Source organism: Glycine soja, chromosome 13 (genome assembly GCF_004193775.1).
Source record: "Glycine soja cultivar W05 chromosome 13, ASM419377v2, whole genome shotgun sequence".
In the NCBI taxonomy this organism is placed as follows: Eukaryota; Viridiplantae; Streptophyta; class Magnoliopsida; order Fabales; family Fabaceae; genus Glycine; species Glycine soja.
Genome location: NC_041014.1, coordinates 31,372,753 through 31,398,005, shown reverse-complemented (window position 1 = coordinate 31,398,005; position 25,253 = coordinate 31,372,753). Strand labels below are relative to the sequence as shown.

Genomic DNA, 25,253 nt, shown 5'->3' with positions numbered 1-25,253 from the left:
TTTTGTTTTAAATGGAATTGTCATGACAGGTTTATTGTTACTGTCTTTGATGTTTGGTAGTTGATATTGATGGAATTAAAATATAATTATATATCGATCGAATTAAAATATAATTAGTAACCTTATCGGTGAATAAAAATAACTTAATAAATGATTTTTTAGAAAGATATCATTTATTTAAAGTATATGAATAAATAATTTTAAAAAAAAATACGATATAGATGACTTGTGAGTTTCTTTGAATTCGATAAAACTCAACGGGAATGAAACTTTGTTTCATTTTTTCACCCTTGCCTATTGTAAATTCGAACCTAAAGTTGCTTAATCTATTAGGGATCGGGATGTGAATGAGGATAAATAAATTCATCCCAACGGTTGCTATACGAAAATAATCCTTTTTTCTTCTTTTGCTTTTGTTTCGGTTAAAAAACACTGTTAGTAGGGGAGACAAAAGAAATACAATTTTTATGTAGGGAGTGCTGCTAGGATTTGTAAAGGGAGGGGAACCAATTTTGTCAAAAGACTTCATGTTTCCATACATTTCAATACCTTATTGATGTTTTGATAAAAATCTTTCTTTGCTGATGATAATCAAGCACATAAATATCCACATAGAAGCAAGCTGTCTTGCTGCTATAATTGAAGATTGCAGAGTTATGAGCAGAAATCCTGGATCAATTGGTCTGAATTTCAGACATATAGAAGGCAACAGAGCAGCACACAACACATTGTCTTGCTTCTTTGTCCTCTAATTTTCATGCACATAGTTCATAGTTTTTTCACCAACACTATCTCGAAGAGCAAATGAATGAAAGGAACACGTATTGAATCCCACTTAATGGTTTTACTCGCAAAGCTAGTCGGAGTCGCCATTTATGATTGCTACAATACGGTGGTGGCTCAAGCTTTCTCAGGAGTGAAACGTGAAAGAAGAAGGAAACGGAACGGAGATGGATTAATAAAACGGTAAGTTCAAGGGTTTTAATTTCCACCGTAGATTAGATTTAATATAAAGGCAACGGGTCAGATTTGTTGAACAGGTCCTCTTCTGACAGGAAGGATCCCGACCCAGTTAAAATAGTGATTAAGATTAGGGTATAGTTGCTTTGCTTGGTTTCTTCTCAAAATAGGGGGCGGTTCGGGTAGTGACCCGTCTGGACTGGTAACCAAACCAAATTAAATTTGCACGTCTCTCGTCAGAAGCATCCATTCCGTTTCCACCACACCACACTGTTACTCTTCTTCAATCCTTACTACAGTAGTATCTTTTATTGGATTTATCTCACTCGCTCACTGGCTTTGCATCTTCTCTTGCCCAACTCCTCCAGGCCTTTCCGCTTACTCGCTGGCTGGTACTCACTTTGTATTATTTGTTTCTTTTCTTAAATAAATGCTTTCAATCACAATATCTTTCGATCTGATGCTTTCAACTACATTATTCCACTCGCCTCGATGGGGACCCCGGACCCAGCAATAGCATTGTATCCGAATTCGTCGTCTTCTTAAATTCAGTTCTAACATCACACTTTTCATATATCTTGGATTCCAATTTTTTACTTATCACAAACATTAGTGCTTTGCAAACTGAAATTCTCTACTTTCGTCCTCCCCCTTTGCATGCGTATTATGGATATCTGTTTTTATGTCTGTTTTGTGCTGGCAGACTTCATTGATTTGTTTTGGATTACAGGAACTGATGGGGAAGAAAGTCAGAAAGAAGACTCGAGGTTCTGCCAAGGAGAAGGGGGTTGCTACCCATTTGCCTATCAAGGTTATTGAGTCATCCAACCCGACTGTTGAGTCTGTTGATGAGGTTGCAAAAGAGACTAATTCTTGCCCTCATCTTGTAAAAGGTGTTAATTTTGACAGATTGTCCACTAAGATTGGTTCTTCTGGATCCGTTAGGTGTGAAGATTGTAGGGAAGGTGCGAATGATAGAAGGAGTGGTAAAGGAAAAGGTAAACATGAGAAGAAGAAAGGTGGCGCATCATTAGATTCAAAATCTGAGTCAAAATCTATATGGGTTTGTTTGGAGTGTGGTCGATATACCTGTGGAGGCGTGGGGCTACCAATAACCCCTCACTGCCATGTGGTAGGGCATGCGAGGAAAAATCGGCACCCTTTGGTAGTTCATTTTGATAAGCCCCAATTGTGTTGGTGTTTTCCTTGCAACATGCTTGTTCAAGTTGATAAATTTGAAAAAACTGATGAATCGTGTCATCTTCTATCTGATGTTGTGAAATTGTTGAAAGGACGATCACAAGAAAAATCTTCAGTGGATATTGAGGATGTCTCCGTTGGGGATGACAGTATTACTTCAGAAATTAAGTCAAGAGCTCTGTTTGCAAATGATTCATATGGACAAGCTGGTTATGTAGTTAGAGGTATGATTAATCTTGGGAATACTTGCTTCTTCAATTCAATTATGCAAAATCTGCTAGCTATGAATAGATTGCGGGACAACTTTCTAAAGTTAGATGCTCCTGTTGGGCCACTTATTAGTTCCTTGAAGAAGCTTTTCACTGAAACAAACCCCGAATCAGGATTGAAAAATGTTATAAATCCTAGATCTTTTTTTGGCTGTGTATGTTCTAAGTCTCCCCAATTTCGAGGATATCAGCAGCATGACAGTCACGAATTGCTCCGTTGTTTACTGGATGGGTTAAGTACTGAAGAACTAGCTGGAAGGAAACAGAGTGGTTCTCCCAAGGGAGATGGGACCTCTTCCAATACTTTAGTTGATGCTTTATTCGGGGGTCAGATATCTAGTACTGTATGTTGCATAGAGTGTGGGCATTTCTCAACAGTGTATGAACCTTTCTTAGATCTTTCAGTGCCAGTTCCTACTAAGAAACCTCCACCTTGCAAGGCCCAACAAGTACCACGGACCAAAAAAGCTAAACTTCCACCAAAAAAAGGTGGAAAAACTCGAGTCAGAGTTAACAGGGACACTTATCCCTTACCGGTTCAAACTCAATCAAACCAATTATCCAGCTCAGAATCATCTTGCCCTGATCAGTCTGTTATATCAGTTGCTGGAGAGATGGGGACTTGTTCTGCTGATTCTACATTATTAGGTTCTGAAGAAATAAAAAGTGTAGCTGATAAAGAGGACTTGTCTTCACCTAATTTGGTTACTCCTGGAGAGTCTCAACATATGCAAGTGCTTGACAATGGTGCAATCAAAACATCAGACGGATTTTCATGGTTGGATTATGTGGAAGCTGGAACTAATGAATGTGATTTCATTTCCCAAAAGGAGGATGCCCCAGAGGTACAGGGTACTGAGAGCAAAGATGAATGTTTAAATGAATTGCATGGACAGGCCATCTGTGAATCTAGTGGTCTTGTTTGTTTCCTTAAGGAGGATGAAAACCTAAGTCCCAAATTTTCTTCAGCAAATGGGTGGGAAGACAAGGTTCCATTACAAGTTCAAGGTTCAGAAGTGCTGTTACTTCCATACAAAGAAGAAAGTTCCTCTGCTGCTGAGATCATTGGAGGGGATGGTGAGGCCTCCTCATCTGTTTTGGGTGGTGGTCAAGAAGAAGTGGAGTTTGATGGCTTTGGTGACTTATTCAATGAGCCTGAAGTTGTTGCTGGGCCTGCTCCTAGACCATCTTCATGTAGAGAGGTTATGGAAGCTGGTTTTATCATAAGCAACAGTGAGTCTGATCCAGATGAAGTAGATGATACAGATTCTCCTGTCTCTGTAGAGAGTTGCTTGGCACATTTTATAAAACCCGAGCTTCTCTTGGATGAAAATGCTTGGCATTGTGAGAACTGTTCAAAATTTCTCCAACATCAAAAGATGGAAGAGAAAAAGCATGCAAGAGCTGTATCTGATGGAAATGAAACTGGAATTTATGATGAACCATGGCATGCAGTTAACTCTTGTTCTGTTAAAGTCAGAACCAATGGAAATGGGGACATAAAGAATGACACAAACGTAGAAAATTTGGTTGCATGTGATAAACACAACACAAAGCTTGAAAATGGTCAAAGAGATGAGCTTAGTTTAATTGTTAATGAAAGGGATAGCGGATCATCTGAAATGGAAGACACACATATTGATGAATTACAGTCTTCAAGTTTTCGTAATACTTGCAATGAAGAAAGCTGTAGTCATTTAGCTGCTGATTCTTGTGTTATTGAAAATGTCCAAAGAAGAGATTCTCCGATGATAGGTAATGATAACAATGACTCAGAAGAAGAGGCTGGCTCCAAAAGCGTGAAAGTGAAGAGGGATGCAACTAAGAGGGTCCTCATTTATAAAGCTCCTCCTGTCTTGACCATTCATTTGAAGAGATTCAGCCAAGATGCCCGTGGTCGCTTAAGTAAATTAAATGGCCATGTCAATTTCAGAGAAACGATGGATATTAGACCCTATATTGATCCCAGGTAATTTGCCACTTTGTTAGATCCTGTCAGAAGTTTGAACAATCTATAAAGCATAGACACCCCTTCCCAATATCAGCCTGTCGGACACTATTTAGACACAACAACAACAACAACAACGCCTTATCCCACTAGGTGGGGTCGGCTACATGGATCAACTTCCGCCATAATGTTCTATCAAGTACCATACTTCTATCCAAATCATTAAGTTCGAGATCCTTTTTGATAACCTCTCTTATAGTCTTTTTGGGTCTTCCTCTGTCTCGAATTGTTTGTCTTCTCTCCATCTGGTCTACTCTCCTCACTACAGAGTCTACCGGTCTTCTCTCTACATGCCCAAACCACCTAAGTCTATTTTCCACCATCTTCTCTACAATAGGCGCTACTCCAACCCTCTCTCTAATAGCTTCGTTTCTAATTTTATCCTGTCGAGTCTTACCACACATCCACCGCAACATCCTCATCTCCGCTACACCTACTTTATTCTCATGTTGGCTCTTGAACAATTTAGACACGCCTTGAACAATTTATTTTTGGCTCAGTTGCCTCTTGAACACTGGCCAAGAGAGTGAGCCGACATCTATTATTGGCTAGACACTTATCATTCACTCCTATCATAAAGAAAATATTTTTTTTTAAAAAAAGTCAACTAATATTAATATTATAAATATTAGAAAAAATTTAAAAACTGAAATCATTTAAAATGTTATGAAGCACAGAACCCGTTCTTCCATTGAATGCAAACACCTTTGCACACAAAATCCTGTTTTTGTTATGTTTGTCAGTTGCTGCTCTACTCCAGTGTGTTGCCGGGTCAGTCACCATGGCTTTTGTTGTTGCCAGCTGCACCTTGGACATCTGTAGTTGTTGGTGATGCTCCTCCAGCATCGTGGTTGCTGGGCATCTATGTTTTCATCCACCATCTATGTTTTTGTCCTTGTTTTCATCCTTGTCTAATGTAGTTTTCATCCATCTTAAGTACTCGGCTCCATTTAAGGCTATGACACTGATTAAGAAATATTCAATTGATACAAATTTAGACAAAAATACAGTTTTTCAACTACTTTTGTCATGAACTATCTTACTATCTACCAATTATAAATACATTATGCTTTCCACTAACTTAATTTTATGAGTGATGTCTCTTTTTAATCCAAGTACTAATTTATCTTCATAATCATATTTATGGGTATTGTTGGAAAAAATAGCTTAAAAAGCTTAAAAATACTATTACTTGGAACAAAATCAAAATTGTAAAGGAGAGTATTAATTTTGTGATGGTCATTTTCATATGAAAATTATAAAGCTTTAAAACTGTTTTTAGAAGGTAAATATATAAATCGTAATTCTCAATTTAGATTTTTGTCGTGTATATATATATATATACATAGTCCTAGTGTCTTATATTTTAAACATTAGCTGTGTCTATGTCGGAGGTTGGTGTTTTATAGATGCTTCTGCATGCTTGCTTTTATTTCATTTTATATTTTCCCTATTATATTCAATTTAGCTTCTTATTTTTTCAAGTGTTAAGGACTGTCTTTTTAATTTCTCACAAGAAATATTTTGGACATAATTTCACTTCATTGCAATTGCAAACAGTTTGGATTCGTAAATGCAGTCTTGATTGTAGATGTTTAGTTTTTCTTTTCTTTTCTTTAGTACTTCATTGATATACTGGCATGTAATTCACTCCCAATTATATCCAAGCAGGTGCATAAATGAAGAGAAGTATGAATACCACTTGGTTGGCTTAGTGGAGCACTCCGGAACTATGAGAGGGGGTCACTATGTTGCGTATGTGAGAGGGGCCCAGAGGAACAGTGGGAAGGGTGGTGATAAAGAGAATGAGGGTTCCACATGGTATCAGGCAAGTGATGCATATGTGCGTGAAGTTTCCCTTGATGAAGTTCTTCGCTGTGAGGCATACATTTTATTCTACGAAAAAATTTGACTGGAACGTCTACTTTATACGTATTTTTATTCGAGGTATATATAACGGTTTACTAAATTTGAGAGGAAGGGAGATAAATCATTGCGGGTGAGTGTAAAAATTACCTGTATACCATTTTTTCGACATGTGATGAGGTGTTGAATGTACAATGCGATGCCATACAGTCAAAAGTCAATTTTTTCTTTTGGTGCTAACTGTCAAAGCAAATTTCAGCTCTTTCTATTTTCTTTTTTTATAGCAAATTTTAGTTATTCCAGCGGTTTAAAATAGTGAACCCATTCTCTGGTATTCTGTTCAACTTCAAGTTCATTGTAAAAATGGTTATATTTTAATTTAGTCAGTGATATTATTTAAGTGATAAATTTATTTGAGACCTTGTAGTTCGCATATAAAAACAGAATTTGACTTTTTTAATATGGCAATATTTGAGTTATGGGTTTTTGTCCCTTATCACCCTACCTGGTTTAGGGATTTTGGGGGTTCAAGTGAGTTAGTAGACGTGGCACACACGTGTAATCCTAGTCAGATAAAGATTACACGTGACATCACATATCACATATATGTGTGATCGATTAATGATCACATAAATAGTAATAGATTTTAACTAATGATAGAGGTATCAAATAAGATTTTAAATTAGGGACTTGTCATGAAACAAAAATTTATTAAGGATTAAATGTCAAAAATAAGTATATCTGGAATTAAAAATATATTTAAATTTATTTTATTTATATTTTCATATAAATATCTTGTAACAATGACTTACATGAGGGATTCTAGGTGATGTCTGATTTTGTGCATAGGTTTGGATACCTTTGTGCCCTACGACAAATATATTTTCATTTTGCTGATTAAAAAAGAAAAGGACGTTCATAAATTATAATAGAGAGATAGGTCTCCCAACAATCTTTTATACGATATCTTAATTTAAAAGAACATAATCAAGTATTACAATTGGTTGATTTATCATATTGTTAGTATAATAAATCCATAAAGCTTTATACTGATAATTAATTTTTATCAAATAAAATTATTCTAATAAAATTTAATCTACTGTTAATTGTTAGTACGTAATATATATATATATATATATATATATATATATATATATATATATAGTATTTTTTTATAAAATATTAATGTTCGAGGGTATAGTTATCGTCCTTCGTCCTTAATTAATAAAAGCGAATTAGTTAAGAGAATTAGAGAAACACATGGAGGTTGAATTGATAGGAAAAAGACAAATAATTTGCAAATTAACATGGTGCGAACTGGGAATAACAAAAAAAACACATCACCTATATCATTATCTCTGTAAAAATAAGATAATTATTCATTTATTGGGATTGGGGATGAGACCGGATATTTATATCTAATTTTTTGTTAAAATAAATGTAAGTATGAATACTATAATATCCATATGGTCCCACACATGTATATCATATATATTAAATATTAATGTAATTAAAATATTTTTCTTAAGTAAATAATTATATTTTACATATATTTGCTTATAAGAAAAATAATTATATTTTTCTAATTTTAAGACCAACAGTAGCAATAGTAAATCTTAATTCAACATATTTTATATTAATTAAATTTGTTTTACATTCTATTTAAAAATATTAAATTATTATTTAATTTTATATATAAATTTATGAATTTATTCACAAGTTCTTTTAAGATTAATTTTAAAGTGTGAACTGATATTTTGTGTGTTGTTTGATATTTCAAATTAGTAATATAAATTTATATTTATTTAATTATTTATCTTTGTAAATATTGGATGATTATATTTATAATATTATTTATTTATGACTTAATCTTGGATGAATTAATGTTTTTAATACTACATATGATCTTATATATAAAAAACAAAATGTAATATTTTTTCAGTCCTATATAATTATAAGAAAAATAAGTTTATTTTATTGTTATCTTTTACCCCTAAATTATTATAAGATCTATTTGAGTGAGGTCTAATCAAAATAAATTACTTTCATTCAACATTTATAATTTAATAAATTAATTTTTTAACTTTTAAATACTAGTAGTTTTTTCAAACATAATCTATATGTGTTGATTCTTTTAATGTCAGTGGATATGAGGTCAAATATAAATATTTTATTTTTAATGTAGGCATGAGAATGAATATTATAAAATCTTATCCATTGTGATCGCTAGTTCGCACTAAGACTGGCTTTAAATTTTATAATCAATCTAAGTGTTACTTGTCTGCCGTCAAATTAAAGTTCCAACCAACATCACAATGTTGTATTTAAATTTCTTTTAAAGGAAGAATCATTGCTTTAGTTTGTCTTTCAAATATTACTTTGTTATTTAAAGTCGTCATCACTAACTACTAACTTGGGTAGTTGGGTCCTTAAAGAAAATGAACAATTGAAAAGATCCAGCAGGTGCTCTGGCTAGCACCAATGATGTTTATCAATTTATTGGTAAAGTATGTTTTTGACTGATCATATAAGTTTAGTTTCATTTAATCTTTATTTAAAATTTTGATGTTAATTTTAGTTTTTATATTTAATCGTGTCGCATTTTTTGAACTTTTATATATTTATGAAGATTAATTAGAAAAATGAAAAGAAAAAAAAAGAAAAATTGTATTATATTTACAATAGCTAATGACATATTTTAACTTCAACCTATTATTTTGTTGATAGTTGCTTGTTTCGTTTACATGAGATCTGAACTAGTATCGCATATTGTGTTGAGTCATGAATTATCATTTTTTTAATGTGATTTAACTATTAATATAGATAAATATTTTTTCTATAATAATTTGGCAAGTTTCAATAAAAAGATAATAGATTGCAGAAAAATATTAGTGTCAATGTGATTGATTCAAAAAGAGATTTTAAAATAATTGTACAAAAATTTTCACGTAAAATCAATGCTGCCGTGGTGGGTGCAGAGAAGAAAGAAAATACAGTAGTGTATGATTTAAAGATACGTTTTATTCTCCTCTCGAACAAACATACAGAAAATGAAATGCTTTCATATTGTTACAACAAATTAACATACACTGTTTTACACGTGCAAGATGGATCACACAATATGTTTTATTTTTTATTAAATTATTTAATGCATTTTAGTGGCAAACTTGCAAGGGTAATTTTTGGTGGATATATTTTAGTAGAAAGCCATAATGACGGACTGCACAGCATGAATGGGTTTGACAGTGTATGAGCTAAATCCTGCCATTTTGATGACATATTCCCACTCTTTGAGTGTGCGCTCTTTGCCGAAGTTAGTGTGCGCCATCATTACCATGTCCAGCATCAATCCCACATCCTTCAATCCGTCATGCTTCCCTCCTTCTCCTTCTCCTTCTCCTTCAATCACCGCCTCCACAATAATAACCCTTCCGTTTTCCTTTGAATTTGATATGGCTTCCCTACACTTCTTTAAGATTTGGATGCACTCTTCGTCTGACCAATCGTGCAAAACCCACTGCATGCAAGCAAAATCAAATTGATTTTATTTAAAGTGCACAAATGAGTTTATATATATATATATATATATATATACTGTACGTACCATAAGAAAAGCAGCATCAGCTTTAGGAACACTTAGAAACATGTCGCCTGACACGTGTTGGACGCCATCGCCATCGCCATCGCAGAGGGCAATGACATGAGGAAGATCAAAATTGATGGGTCGAATGGAAGGGCAAGCCTTAGCCAGGATGCGCATGGCGGTGCCGTTGCCCCCACCGACATCCACCAAGGACTTGAGGCCATGAAATGCCTCGCTGCAACTTTGAATGATGATAGGCATAACAAGCTTAGCATCACATGCCATTGCTTCGTTGATGAGGTTGCTGTGATCGAGATTTGCGGCAGCATAGCGCCACACGTCTTCACCGTGAGCCTTTGCAAATGAGGGGTTGCCATTGGCCATGACGCGAGCACTCAGACTGTGCCAAGGTGCCAGCATTACAGGACTACTCTCCAGCAAGAGTAAACTAGCCATGCTGTGTTCGCCGTTTCTCATCAATCGACGAGACAGAGCTGATTGAGAATAGCCCCTGCTGCACCCGTCGCCTTTGAATATCTTTCTTTGCACCAGGAACCTCATGATGCGCTTCAGATGTGAAGTATCACACCCTAAACTTGATGATATCTCCGATAGTGTCATGGGACTTCCATGCTTCTCTATGGCTTCAGCTATGCCAAGCTCAATCGCACATTTTATCACTGCCAGTTCCACAAACCCAAATATGTACTTCCAGATATCCATTTGGGCCTCTTCTTCTTCTTCTTCCTCCTCCTTCTCCCACCTTGTCGACGACATCTCCTCTCTTTCTATTTCTCCCATCTCCTCTCTTAACTCTAGCTGTGCATGTATAATAACCTTGAAGCTTTAAACCTTCATTTATAGATGTTGCTGCTAAAATGTGGCACTCATTAATTCCACTACAGTTATTTTAATCTCTAGTGCAATGCACGCCTGGCGCGCATATATCCCTATTATTATTTTCTTGACAGTGAAGTATCAAATTAATCTGGGAAAATTAAAAAATTGTGCACGAGTAGAACATGGGAGTTTTCTATTGCCCATGACATTAACTATTTTTTTAGTTTCTTTATTAGAATTAGCATGGGTCATTTAAATTTCAAAAAGAAAAATAATTCTTGAACATCCTTGTACCAGGTAGGTGTAGACACTTTAAGTGAGATAAAAAAAAAAGAAATAAATAATTTATTTGATTGATAATAAAGGATGATATGAAAAAAGAGAAAAAAAAATATAAGAGATGTTTGAAATTTATATCACCCTTTGGAAAGCACTATTTGGTACAAATTCGTGCGCATACTACAACGTAAAAGTAATATAATCACCATAATTTCTAGAAAAAGTTGAATTTTATTTTTTAATATATATATACATATTAAATATATAATATGAGATGAATTATATTTAAATAATAGACGACATAGATGCTCTTTAAAGATGCATTTAAATAAAGTCCCGACATAGATGCTCTTTAAAGAAATAATACTTTTTTTGGCTGCATTTAAATAAAGTAATACTATGACATATGGTTTTTTATTGATTGCATCGGCTTGAAAGATTCACCTAATCATGCCGTAGATTTGCCATGAGCCCATGACTATCGTGAAAAAAAATGTGAGTGACGCGCGCGCTTGAATTCACAATCTTAAATGAAAGATTTTTTGTGTACTTGAGAGTGGGTTTTAAATATATATAATAATTATATTTGCATTTAAAAATTATATACTTCCTTTTAGGAGAAAATGGACGAATAAAAAAAGAATTTTTTTTTTTAAATGAGGGATATATATAGTGAATAATCAATGTATTTATTGTTATAAAAATAAACTTTTAAAATTATAATCCTGATTCCTTGTACATTACAGTTTAATAAGAGAGAAAAAAATGCACAAAGGAGAATTTTGGTATGAAAGAAATTTTTTCATATTAAAAAAAATATGATTTTTGGATATGAAAAAAAATTATTTGTTTGATCATAAATATTGTTAAAAAGTATTTATATAAGGTTTTAAAAATTAAAGAATTATATGATATTTTTTATTAATTATTTTAATTATTTATTATATTATATAATCTAATAAGAGTAATATGATATAGTTTTATTATAGTAAAAAAAATTAACAAAAAATATTGAGTAATAAAATTTGATGATTTAATTTATTTATATTTTTTTATTTTAAGTAAGATTTTATTAATTTAAATTTTGAATATTTTTCTGAAGTAACAATTATTAAAATTGTTAGCATTATTTATAACAGTGTAATAACTTGTATCTTGTATTGCTTTGTCCATTAACAAATTAAAGTTCCAACTAATGTTATTGTATTAACAATTTAAAATAATTTCTCAAAAAAATCTAAAAGAAATAATACTTTTAAATATAACCAAGGCCCGCTAATAAAATTAACAAATGAAAAAGCACTCACCATTCAATTTTAATGGCAGACAATATTCTTAGAATGAATAATGTGATAGGTTTAACTCAACTCCAGAAGGACTTTGATTATTTCCAACACGCCCCCTCACGCCAAGCATTTCCTGGGCTCGGGGCGTGAACAACAAATGGTGGGTGTTTGTCACCACAAAGCAAGGATTAGCGGAAACATGATCCCAGGATTAGCAGAAGCGTGATCCCAGGATCAGAACTAACTCTGATACCATCTTAGAATGAATAATGTGAGAGGCCTAACTCAACCCAAAAGCTAGCTCAAGGGGTGAGGGTTGCCCCTCACTTATATATTCTAAAGTAAGGTTCCTTTTACCCGATGTGAGACTTGAATTATTTCCAACAAATATATACACGAAACGATTTGCCACCTATTATTATTTAGAATGAGATGAGCGCTAGCTTGATTGATTTCCTTATGTTTGAGCTGAGATATATGGTGTGGACAGTGAAGCTGGTGAAGAACACAATAAAACATATGCAATATGCTTGTGATGGCTCATAATTAATCCCCCATGAAGTTTCAAGAGTTGCATTAGTTTCTTCTTCTTTCTCTCCATCTTTTTAATCTTTCGAGGAACAAAAATATGTCATTGAGGGATACAAAAATTTTATTTAGTGGGATAAAAAAAAATTATAATCTTTTTACACTACTAGAAAAGCACTTATCTACGACGTGCATTTTAAGACGATTTTGCAGAACCGCCTTAGAATATAAAACGGTGTCAATTTTGTAATTACGGGAATAAAACTTATTTTTTACGTCACACATTCTAAGAATGTCACTGATGATGTGTTTATTTGTTTCAATTGGTTGGTTTTGATCTACTGGATGAACCTTTTTTATTTATTTTTATGTGGTACGGCAACACCCTATATTCTATGTTGAAAAGTGTTTTGAAGGTAACTTCTAAACCCTTCTTAGAAGGCAATAATTAATTGTAGTAACTTGTAGATTATGGTAGCAGTGGTATTGGTGGTGACTGATGAGTGTTCCATACTTGTGGTCCTTGACTGAGTTGCATTGCAAGACTTGATTTTTAGGTGCTGCCCAATTGGGCTGGTCCATGTACATTGGGGTGAAAAGCTACAGGTCTTAGAATACATTGAACGTTGAATCCTAACTTGAATGGACTCCCGTCAGGCTACAAGAACAAACAATTTTCCCATATTTATATTACTAGTAATCAGCCTTTTAGGTTGTTTGGTGAAAAGCAGGGCTAAAGTGCCAAATCCCATTCATCAGTGTAGCATATGCTATATAGCCTTTTACATGCTCAATAAATATGTGCCTTATCATACTTATGTGAATTTAAATAGTGCAACACCAATTACCACATGACCTATGGCACCACCCAACACAAGTCACTATATGATTATTATGATGCAGTAGTAGTTTCATGAACACACACTAACTTGCCAATGTTGTAGCTGAGGAGCCTTCTGCTGCTGATGTCACAACTATGGGCTTGTACATAGTTGGTGAGGAGTGTACACGGCTAGTGGCCTTGGGAAAGGTATTTGATACTACTGTTGCGATACACAATGTCCCTTACACAGATGATGTGGTGAGGGTTAGTGTTGTAACTTTTTACGACGGTGACGCGCGAGTACCATTTCCAATGTCAGAGATTCAATATGCCAGGGAGGCCGTTAACACATTCATTGGATGATCGACACATCTTGTGAAACCTATCTCTAATGTAAATAAATTGATTTTCCCTCTGCTTGTTTTTGTTGAAGTTGACATTGTTAATACCTGCTTCATAACATAAATGTAATTGTTATTTTCATTAACCATATAGGATTCACACCCTAATGTGCCAAAGTCGGTGGGAAGTGTTGAAAGGTGCAATACAGGTGCTGTAGAGGATCCATTGGGAGAATTGATGAAGATATTGTATGACATGTACCAGAAACCAATTCAACTGCCATGGGATGGGACGAAATTCGGGCTTCTAAATGTACAAGCAAGCTTTTTCATCACACATGTAGATGTGGCTGAAATAATATCAGGTGACAAGTGTTTGAACATATATATACTACAACTGTGGATGATGTAAGTAAATTGAATTACAAGGTTTCATTTTTAAGATTACCTCATAATGAATATTGTTTCAATGTAATAGCTAAACAATATTGATTTGCTTGTGTTCAAAATAGGTTTATGGATGGTTGCGGTAGAAGCAGAGGTCATGGTTCAGTGTATGTTTTGCTTGAGCCTCAGTCTATACATAATGCTAAGGATAGACATCAATAATGTCAACATTACATTGAAACATGGGTCAAGGAGTCACAACGACAACTGTACTAAGCTGAAAGTAATAGACGAAAATGTAATAGATCAATTACCTATATGACGATACGCACACGACACACCGAGTAGTGTGACTAGGGAGGCAGGAGAGTGATTGAGTGAGACCGCGAGAGAACTAGGCAGCAGTGGTTCAGAAGCTTAAAGCTAGGGTGTACCAGGCGTGCGGGAGGAGGTCGGGATAAAAAAGGCAATGCTTTTATAAGTAAAACCATGTTCATTTTCAATACATAAATATTTCCACCGACACACATCCTAAGACGATTTCATATAACCGTCTTAGAAGTTCAGTCTGAAAAAAACTATTTTCATTTTCCTAATTACAAAAATATCACTATGTCATATTCTAAATAGTTTCGAATGAAAATTCATAATAATATTACATTTAGTAAAGCAAAAAATATATAATAGTTGAAAAAGCACGTGAATATTAAAGTAATTTATAAAACAACAATTTAACTAGTAAAAAAAAATTAAAAGATGCATGTCAATTCTTAATTTTTGCTAGTTCATGCTAAGTGTCTATTTTTTTTATAACAATTAAATACAATATCATAGAATTTATAACACTCAGATATATATCTTATTTAACCTACATCCCTTCTATTCATGCTAAGTGTCTTTGCACTAAAATCTGGATCGAATATTGTGGATAAAAGCATGTAGCCATATACATTATAAAATAAGTTTTTTTTATCAAACAATAGTAAAGCTAACTTTTCATATTGTAAAAAGAAATTAAAAACTAGGTAAAAATACTTATCAAACATATTCTATGAAATATTCTTTAATTAGTTGTTTTTTATATATATCCAGACCGGGGGATCATGTAGTATGTTTTATAGGGGTATTCTTTAATTAAGTTGATTTTTTAATTTATCATGCATATATAGGTTGGTTTTAAAATTTTAATTTTATCTTATCCAATCCAATTTAAAGCGATTTAGATTGGATTGATTTTTTGTTTTAATCTTAAATTATTATTTTTAAAATATTAAATAAAAGATAAAATACATAATAAATATAATGAAAATAATTTAAAATATCAAATATTTTATTGATATGTCATTATTTAACTAATAATAATAATAAAATTAGGCATCTTAACTCAAATAATTAGTTAAAAACATATCTTTAATTAAATATATTTTGCATAAATGGGTATAAGTTCGTTTAGATTAGATTGAATTGATCTTTAAAATCAAATTTGAAATTCGATTTGATCCAATAAAAAAAATTAATTTTCCAAAATTTTTATTTATTTTATTTTTCAAATTTTTGGATGATTTTTGCAATTTACATTGGATTGAAATTTGGATCGATTTATCATCACACTTTAAAAAAAGTCAGCTAGGTGGTTGTACATTGAGGGCAAGGGGTAGGGCCATACAAATGGCAGATTCTAAAGTTCGGCCAATAAAGGATAATTAATTAGCGAAGGATTGATTGTACGTAACAAAAAAAAATGGACTGGCCAAGGAAAGGGATATGGAAGGACGGAGGATGTATTATAGGAGTTCGAGAAGGCATCACGAATGACTAAGATTCTTTACAGGGAACTGAACTAGAAGACACAATTGCAAGAGAAAATTTACAGGACAAAAGCAGCATCTTTGTAAGCCCCGTTCTTTCTCAAACCAAACTAATTAAATATATATAAATATTCCAGAACTTTGTTTATTTGCATAAGCTTGGTGCTTAATTATAGAAGTTCCGTTGTTTCATTCGTTAGGGGTGAAAAATAAAATGCAATTTGAAGCATCAATCTTACATAAGAATATTCTATGCTACCCAAAATTGCCATTGAAATGTTTGTTGGTGTTTACACCCTATTATACAAGAACCATATCTAATTATATAGTTGATAGGCTCCTCCAGCCACATTGAGTTAGCAGCAAGATATATCCCAATTCCCAAGTGAACTAGTAAGCTAATTAAAGCCTTGAGAATAGAAATAGTGGGATGAGTTTATCATTTTGTTCACTGATGACAGCAAAGCCTTGTTCCATGATCAATACTGGGAGCAATAGGAAACCATGTTGTGGTCGTAGAAGATTTGGTGTTATAATTAGGTCGGAAGTAAATGTGGCTCCCAAACAAAGAGGAATTCTCCGATTGTCAAAACAAGGAGTTCCTCTTGCTGTACAAGAGGTTGTTCACAGGTAGTCTCAGATCATTAGTCCTTGTAGCAAGCTTAAGCCACTGTTTAAGCCCATTTTTCTTAATGATGCCTATGAAATGTGCAGAAATATTTGCGCGGAATATGCCAAGACCTTTTATCTAGGTACGTAGCTACAAAGCAAATCCACTCTTTTCTTAATTTGTGTTACTGCTATTTGGCTGACACAACCCATTAATTCTAAATTAACAAGAACCTTGCTTATGACAGAAGAAAGACAGAAAGCTATATGTGCAATTTATGGTAAATTAATATATAACACTAGAATTGCAAACAATTAGATCATGAGGTAGCTTTGTATAGTACGTGAAACCTTTACTGAAATACTAGCTTCTCTTCAGTTTGGTGCAGAAGGATGGATGGACTTGTTGATGATCCTAACGCGGTGTATATGAGCTCTGCTATTCTTGATAGGTGGGAAGATAGATTGCACGACATTTTTAATGGACAACCCTATGATATGCTTGATGCTGCTCTTACTGATATCGTCTCCAAGTTTCCCTTGGATATTAAGGTCATTACTTATTACCACCAGAATTATTTATTTATCTGGATCAGAATCGGCTAGCTTAATGAAGTACTTACTCTTGTCTTTCATTAATTACAACCTTTCAGGGACATGATACAAAACATGAGAATGGATACGAGGAAAGCCCGATACAACAATTTTCAAGAGTTATATCTTTACTGCTACTATGTGGCGGGAACTGTGGGCTTAATGACTGTTCCGATAATGGGCATTGCCCAGGAGTCTGTCATCCCAATTCAAAGTGTATATGATGTTGCACTATATCTGGGTGTAGGAAATCAACTCACAAACATTCTTAGAGATGTGGGGGAGGAGTAAGTTCGTTTTCTTCACTTTATATATTAATTGACTCCTCTTCTACTTACTATATATGTATATATGTATATATATATATATATATATATATATATATATATATATATGACCATACTCTTTTAATTAATTAGTGCATTAAGAGATAGAGTGTACCTTCCCCAAGACGAACTAGCCCAATTTGAATTATGTGACAAGGATGTTTTTTCAAGAAAGGTCAGTGAAAAATGGAGAAACTTTATGAAATATCAGATTTCAAGGGCAAGATTCTACTTCAACCGGGCAGAAGAAGGAGTTTCTCAGCTCCAAAAAGCCAGTCGTTGGCCAGTACGTAGATTTTGGAATTTACAGAACATAACCCACATATTTTATTGGTTTCCTAAAAACTTTTTTTCATCCAATAAATGAAATTGATAATCTACTGCTATACGTGATTGTCATGTTAATAGTAATAATAGCATAGACAAATTAGAATTGGCACATGATCTTCACTCATTAGTTTGATCTATATATAGAAGTAAGTTATGATTCATCAAATTTAATCCCCGATGTTAGAATAAAGGCGTTGGATCAAATGATTAATTAAGATTGCCATGCATATGCAGTTGCTATGTTAGTGTTAAGAGAAATATATAAGGATCATTTCATGCTACACTGGTCACTTGCAGAGGTTAACACTTTTGTTTGTATGTTTGCAGGTTTGGTCATCATTAATATTGTATCGTAAGATCTTGGATGCAATTGAAGACAACGATTACGACAATTTGACTAAACGAGCCTGTGTGGGATGTGCCAAGAAATTTTTGACATTGCCCCTAACTTACACTAGATCTCTCTCAAATCCCAAAATGAAACTTGGTCCTTCTTTAACGAGGCCTATCTAGCTAGCAAACTAGTCCAATGAAATACATACATTGGCTTCCTAGTACAGATGATAGGCCTTTTCTCCCAAGATAATATGAATACTTCTGCTTGGTTTTGGTTTTCGGAGAAAGGAGAAAGTCCCGGAGGAAAACCCCTAGAATCTTACTAGCTACTTGTTGATTCTTGTGTCATTTCTTTGGGGTTAAAAAATTGTGCAAATTAGTGTACCCGAAAAGATAAAAATTCCGAATGTGCATTTCATTTCTTTCTCTTTAATTAACCCCACTCTCCCTAGTCCCTATACCTTAAGAAAGGGTCCTTAATTTTGAACCAATGTGTGTGTATATATAGATGCGGAGAGAGATATTAATTAGAATAATTTCATTGGAAAAGTATTCATGTAAGAAATTATAAGTATTATGATATGAGAGACATAAAGAAAAATTATGGGTGTTTGTTAGATGTATGAAAAATATGGATATTTATATATTATTACTCAATTTCATTATATACAGTATTAGAAAATAAAGTTTTAACATCAATTATTAAAGACTTTCAACATCGGTTATTAACCAATGTTGAAAGTAATACTGTTAACATCAGTTCTCCAAAATCGATGTTAACATAAAAATAATAACATTGGTGTTTTAAAAAAGTAATGTTATATAATAAGAATTATAAAAAAAAAAGTTAAATATATTCACATCAGTAAAAATTGATGTTGTATGTATATATTAACATCAATTTTTGTAAAAATTAATGTTGGTTGTCAACCAACAACATCGATTTTTACTAAAAATCGATGTTGTTTGACAACCAACATTGGTTTTTGGTAAAAATTGATGTTGTATGTTCAACAACAACATCGGTGTTATAGAAACCAATGTTGTGAGTGCAACTTAACATCGATTTTAGCAAAAATTGATATTGTTTGTAAACATCAACATCGATTTTTACTAAAAATCGATGTTGTTTTTTGGATTTTTTTAATATGTTGTTTGTTTTTTTAGTTACCCCAAATTAACCTCCAAATTTAAAAGTAGAATCACAACAGACAATTTTCAATTTGTTTTTAGACAGTTTTTAGCAGAAATTCCATAAAAATTGAATATTTACTATGAATTAGAAGAATATTTAATGTGCATATAACATGAATTGTAAAACATGTAAATCAACTAAACTACAATTCCAAAATTACTTAAACACTAATTGTCATTTTTAACATTCAAATAGTAGCTTGCCCACCGAATGCGAAGCACCTTCAATCTCTTTGGTTCCAATGGTCTAGCATCATTGAAATATTGCATGATATTATAAAACATAAGTTAATAATATATAATATCAATTACAACAAAATGAAATATGTTTGAATTAAACTATTATCATTTTCCAATTATTATTGAAACTTCCTAAGATTATAGTTGACATCCAGTGCATAACGTAATACCCGCACTCAGAGCTTCCTTTTTGTCTATTACACTAAATACATTATGAAATTTAGATATTCAATGTTAAGTACAAATTAGTCTACACAGTATTAAAATATAACTATAAGTATTATTTAAATGACTTACTTTAACAACAATCCACCTACAGCAACCTTGGATTTACTTAGTGGAGTATCGTCAAATCCTTTCAAAGAATACAGACATGGATGCGTATTGTACAACTAAAATATTGATGTTCCTGACTAATGCTAATGTAAATGTATTGAAAAATATAATTGGCCTATTAATAATTCCTTTAAGGTAATTGTCAGACCTATTATGCAACGAACAAAACCAGATGACAACATTTTCCTTAGGCAAAATGACGACCATTTGCCAATGTGCTTTGCAATGGAGAACAATATAAGTTATTATACTATTATACATTATTTAAATTCATTTGTTCAGTTTAACTTACCCATTCAAGTAGGATCCTAGGTACACATCCCTCTTTGAATTTTGCATCTTGTGCTTAATATAACTTTCTAATTCAAATTGCGATTGTCCAGATCTCTGTATGGACTTGCAGAAAAAAAGAATCTCAACAAATCAAATATTGTTGGAATTAACCACTAAGCCTAACAAAAAAAATATTGTTATATTAAAAATCAAAACAGAATAAAACAAATATTTTACAAACTTAATATAAGTAATATATTTTATAAATTTTAAATTATAAAATAAATTTTTACTAACAAGTGAAACATATGATCATATAAATGTGAGATTGTCTGAGGCAAAACATCTACTTCAATCCTTAGCCATTTGAACAATTCCTTCCATACTAAATGAGCAAAAGAACATAGAAGGAACAAATGATTAATGTCTTCCTTAACTTGCTTACAAAAGGGACACGATACCTCTAGATTTGGGATATTTACATAGTGGTTGATATCTAGCACAAGGTGACAATCCTTTACCATTTTAACCAAAATATTGAGCCCCTCCTCAACCAACCCCCCATGACTACAGGCACTAAAAAACACTAAGACATGTCACATGGTTTGGTCTCAACTCAGCCTTCTCCATGCATTCAAAAAGTCTCTAGAGCTTCCATCCCCATCCCATTCATTGCAAACCAAAGATAGCTGAAGTCCATGATACCAAATTCTTTCTTTGATCAAGTATTTATTGGAAGAATCTACTCACACTAGCTATATGAATCCACACTTGGCAATGCGTATATCAAAGGCATTGGAGCCTATTTTCTCAGCATAACCGTGAACTAATTGACATATTGTGAAACTTGATATACCCAATATTTGCAATAGCCAAAAAAATTGTCAAAAGATCATCTTCAGTAGGTTCCATACCATCAACTTCAAGAGTGACATACTAAGTGTAACTATGCAATGGTCATTAATTAGCATTTGTCAAGGTGTATATTGCATTTCATTCACAATATTTTCTTTCATAGCAAAATGGATTTAATTAAAAAAAACTAACATTATGGGGTGTTTGGTATAAGAGAAATGTTTTTGTGTTTAGAAATCACCGTTCCCCAAAATTGTAAATCCTCTAAATCATGATTCCTAGAAATGATTAAATTTGTTTGGTTGTTCATAAATATTGTCATATTTGTTTAGTGTTATGTGTTTTTGTACTATTATGTATGTGAAACTTATATAATATATGTCATTTTCTTTCTCAGACAACTCATTAAAGATATGTTTGATTTAAAATAGATGAAAATTAGACATATTTTTATTATAAAAGGTTTAATGTGTTAATGAATTTTGTAGATTATTATTAATGTAATTTAATTTAAAAGATAAAAAATATATAATTTTTAATGAAATAATACTTTAGTAAAAAAAATGAATTAAACCACAAAATATTGGTTTAGTTTGGTTTGTTTTGAATTTTATTTTGAATAAAAATCAATCCAAACTACATGTTTTATAAGTTTGGTTTGAGTAACTTTTTGATGAAAAATCAAATTAAACCGAGTCGCAAACGTTCTTAGACTCGAATACAATAGTACCAAGGGTCTAAAGTATAAAGTTTATAATTCATTAGACTTGGCCAATGGTTTGGTTCATTTGGTCTGATCCAATGGAGACAGAGGATACATAACTCCTCAGTCTTGAGTTGAGTACAATAATACGATGAGTCTGAAGTATAAAATTTATAATTTATTGGACTCACTTAATGACTTGATTCATTTTGGTCGATAAAGATCGGAGAATACAAATTTATTTAAATATTTGTTATTAATATTTATAAAAAAAAATAAAATGAATTAAACAAGTGTTCATATAAGATGAATCAAAGAGATAAAATAAATGTAATTTCTATTATAAATTAAGATACTTTAATTTTAACATAGACTTGAGCTTGAGAGTGGGCATCTGTGATCTGGGGGGTCGGAGTTTCGGCCGAAACCGGGGTCTTCCGCAATGAGTGAAGCCCAAATTACTGAGAAATGAGCAGTAGCTAGCCAGTAACTAACAAGTATGTAGAGATAGATAATCCATAACCATAATTGAAGATGTGCACGGTGGTTTCAAGTTCAGTCCTTGTGGGATGGCTTTCTTCTTGTTCTAAAACGAAAGGGAGCGTTGGCAATGGCATAAGCCATTTAAGCCCTGCCACTCGTGCTATATCCGTACTAGCCACGGCTATGGCTAAAGATGTGTGGACCCGAACATCATCTTCCAACACCAGTTGGCAACGTAGTAGTAGTAGTAGTAGAAGGCAGCAGCAGTACTTGGACCGCAGCGTGGACATGGAAGTGCTATTAGCGGCAATTGGACAGACCCAGAACGAGGATGAACTGTATGCGGTTATGTCTCCCTACAACGGGAGGCAGTTATCCATGCGCTTCATGGTTTCCCTGCTATCCCGCGAGCCTGATTGGCAACGCGCTCTTGCCCTTCTCGATTGGATCAACGACAAGGCCCTCTATCGTCCCTCCCTCTTCGCCTACAACGTCCTTCTCCGCAACGTCCTTCTCCGCAACGTCCTTCGGGCCAAGCAGTGGCACCTCGCACACGGCCTGTTCGATGAAATGCGCCAAAAGGGCCTCTCCCCCGATAGGTACACTTACTCCACCCTAATTACTTGTTTCGGCAAACACGGCTTGTTTGATTCTTCCCTCTTTTGGCTCCAGCAGATGGAGCAAGACAACGTCTCCGGCGACCTCGTTCTCTACAGTAACTTGATTGACCTTGCCCGCAAGTTGTCCGATTATTCCAAGGCCATTTCTATCTTCTCCAGATTGAAAGCCTCCACTATTACCCCCGACCTTATTGCTTATAACTCCATGATCAATGTCTTTGGAAAAGCCAAGCTCTTCCGTGAGGCTCGCCTTCTTCTTCAAGAGATGAGAGACAATGCCGTTCAACCCGACACCGTCAGCTATTCCACCCTTCTTGCCATCTACGTTGACAACCAAAAGTTTGTTGAAGCACTTTCTCTATTCTCCGAAATGAATGAAGCTAAATGCCCTCTTGATCTCACCACTTGTAACATCATGATTGATGTTTATGGCCAGCTTCACATGCCCAAGGAAGCCGACCGCCTCTTCTGGAGCATGAGGAAAATGGGGATTCAACCCAACGTCATTAGCTATAATACGCTCTTGAGGGTTTATGGAGAGGCTGACCTATTTGGGGAAGCCATCCATCTATTCCGTTTGATGCAAAGTAAGGATGTACAACAAAATGTTGTCACCTACAACACTATGATTAATATTTATGGCAAGACTCTCGAGCACGAGAAGGCTACAAATCTCATTCAAGAAATGAATAAAAGGGGTATTGAACCCAATGCCATCACTTATTCAACCATAATATCTATATGGGAGAAGGCAGGGAAACTGGACCGTGCTGCCATCTTGTTTCAGAAATTAAGGAGTTCTGGAGTTCGAATTGATGAGGTTCTTTACCAGACAATGATTGTAGCCTACGAGAGGACGGGTTTAGTTGCTCATGCAAAGCGTCTACTTCATGAGCTCAAGCGACCGGACAACATTCCCAGGGACACTGCAATTGCAATTCTTGCCAGAGCTGGTAGAATTGAAGAGGCTACCTGGGTTTTCCGGCAGGCTTTTGATGCTCGAGAGGTCAAAGATATATCTGTGTTTGGTTGCATGATTAATCTTTTCTCTAAGAACAAAAAGTATGCCAATGTAGTTGAAGTGTTTGAGAAGATGAGAGAGGTGGGATATTTTCCTGATTCTGATGTTATTGCTCTCGTGCTGAATGCTTTTGGAAAGCTGCGTGAATTTGATAAAGCGGATGCTTTATATAGACAGATGCATGAAGAAGGGTGTGTTTTTCCAGATGAAGTTCATTTCCAGATGCTGAGTCTATATGGTGCAAGAAAAGATTTCGTGATGGTAGAATCATTGTTTGAGAAGCTGGATTCCAATCCTAATATCAACAAGAAAGAGTTGCATCTTGTTGTTGCTAGCATTTATGAGAGAGCAGATAGACTTAATGATGCATCCCGAATCATGAATAGGATGAATAAAAAAGCAAACAGAATTCATGATCATGCTTAGCAGTGTGCATCTGCCTTTCCCTGTGTAACTTGTTGATGAACATTCTTTAGCCCTGTAATCAGAAAACCTCTCATTCCCAACTGAGGGTCATGTATATATGATATTGAGCAACGACGCATATTCTGAATAGCAGCATCATGATAATTAATCATTAAAGTTTTATTCCCGGCTTATGAGTAATCTTCTTTTATTGCCATGCTCTGTCGGATTTCTTTTTAGTGTTTCCCGGTCGCTCTTTCTGCCAATATATGACTGTGTTTGATGTAATCCGATGAGAATTTCAATTGCAGATGTAACTGAAAACGATGAATGTCTTGTGCATTGTTGTGTTTTTCTGCGAAAATCAATACTGTGCAAAGGAAAACTCTACAATGTTAGAATTGATTGGTTTTGTGAGTCAAATTACTCGCGATAATTTTGATTAATGGTGGATCGGGAGGCTTTTGTTCCTCAATACATGCCTATACGTGATGCCAAACCATTTTAGCATCCTTGCTTATCACCTATCTTGCAGCTCTATTTATTTATTATAAGCAACTTTGTTTAGTTGCATTGCATGATTAGTATTGTCTTAGTATGGTTATTATAACTCTTCTAAAAAAAAAGTATAGTTATTATAATTGAATTGCCTGCATGGTAAGTAAATTTTAAAAGTTTTAACTCTTAACAACTTTTTTTTAATTAAAGGTTCCAAAATTCTACTTTCAACATTTTTATCTCACAATTTTA

General features: G+C 33.8%; 4 protein-coding genes across 5 annotated transcripts; 3 read left to right on the top strand and 1 right to left on the bottom strand.

The window, feature by feature from the left end:
- The first annotated feature begins 474 nt into the window (after nucleotides 1–474).
- LOC114382511 (ubiquitin carboxyl-terminal hydrolase 2-like) lies at nucleotides 475–6,566 on the top strand. 2 transcript variants are annotated; one of them, XM_028341984.1, is made up of 3 exons: nucleotides 475–966; nucleotides 1,691–4,398; nucleotides 6,109–6,566. In XM_028341984.1, exons 2-3 carry the CDS (start codon nucleotides 1,697–1,699, stop codon nucleotides 6,347–6,349), a joined length of 2,943 nt encoding a protein of 980 aa, XP_028197785.1. In that variant the 5' UTR covers nucleotides 475–966; nucleotides 1,691–1,696; the 3' UTR covers nucleotides 6,350–6,566. The 2 variants fall into 2 exon arrangements, with proteins under 2 accessions (XP_028197785.1, XP_028197783.1); XM_028341982.1 differs by lacking the exon at nucleotides 475–966 and adding an exon at nucleotides 1,029–1,352.
- A 2,738-nt stretch (nucleotides 6,567–9,304) lies between these two features.
- Nucleotides 9,305–10,724, bottom strand: LOC114380958 (acetylserotonin O-methyltransferase-like). Its single transcript, XM_028340104.1, has 2 exons — nucleotides 9,908–10,724; nucleotides 9,305–9,820 (listed from the first exon to the last, which is right to left on the bottom strand). Exons 1-2 carry the CDS (start codon nucleotides 10,685–10,687, stop codon nucleotides 9,500–9,502), a joined length of 1,101 nt encoding a protein of 366 aa, XP_028195905.1. The 5' UTR covers nucleotides 10,688–10,724; the 3' UTR covers nucleotides 9,305–9,499.
- Nucleotides 10,725–16,349: 5,625 nt separating this feature from the next.
- Nucleotides 16,350–18,985, top strand: LOC114380959 (bifunctional 15-cis-phytoene synthase, chromoplastic-like). The gene is made up of 5 exons (XM_028340105.1): nucleotides 16,350–16,808; nucleotides 16,893–16,930; nucleotides 17,167–17,339; nucleotides 17,441–17,668; nucleotides 18,365–18,985. The coding sequence occupies exons 1-4, from the start codon at nucleotides 16,609–16,611 to the stop codon at nucleotides 17,603–17,605; spliced, it is 576 nt and encodes a 191-aa protein (XP_028195906.1). The 5' UTR covers nucleotides 16,350–16,608; the 3' UTR covers nucleotides 17,606–17,668; nucleotides 18,365–18,985.
- A 3,365-nt stretch (nucleotides 18,986–22,350) lies between these two features.
- On the top strand, nucleotides 22,351–24,904 carry LOC114381141 (pentatricopeptide repeat-containing protein At5g39980, chloroplastic-like). Its single transcript, XM_028340323.1, has one exon. The coding sequence runs from the start codon at nucleotides 22,509–22,511 to the stop codon at nucleotides 24,522–24,524; it is 2,016 nt and encodes a 671-aa protein (XP_028196124.1). The 5' UTR covers nucleotides 22,351–22,508; the 3' UTR covers nucleotides 24,525–24,904.
- Nucleotides 24,905–25,253: the final 349 nt, after the last annotated feature.

Coding starts and splice junctions, on each gene's coding strand:
- LOC114381141 (XM_028340323.1), top strand. CDS start 22,509: ATGTGCACGGTGGTTTCAAGTTCAGTCCTTGTGGGATGGCTTTCTTCT.
- LOC114382511 (XM_028341984.1), top strand. CDS start 1,697: ATGGGGAAGAAAGTCAGAAAGAAGACTCGAGGTTCTGCCAAGGAGAAG. Junction 4,399..6,108: donor AGACCCTATATTGATCCCAG/GTAATTTGCCAC, acceptor ATATCCAAGCAG/GTGCATAAATGAAGAGAAGT.
- LOC114380958 (XM_028340104.1), bottom strand. CDS start 10,687: ATGGGAGAAATAGAAAGAGAGGAGATGTCGTCGACAAGGTGGGAGAAG. Junction 9,821..9,907: donor CTGATGCTGCTTTTCTTATG/GTACGTACAGTA, acceptor GCTTGCATGCAG/TGGGTTTTGCACGATTGGTC.
- LOC114380959 (XM_028340105.1), top strand. CDS start 16,609: ATGAGTTTATCATTTTGTTCACTGATGACAGCAAAGCCTTGTTCCATG. Junction 16,809..16,892: donor GTACAAGAGGTTGTTCACAG/GTAGTCTCAGAT, acceptor TGAAATGTGCAG/AAATATTTGCGCGGAATATG. Junction 16,931..17,166: donor TGCCAAGACCTTTTATCTAG/GTACGTAGCTAC, acceptor GCTTCTCTTCAG/TTTGGTGCAGAAGGATGGAT.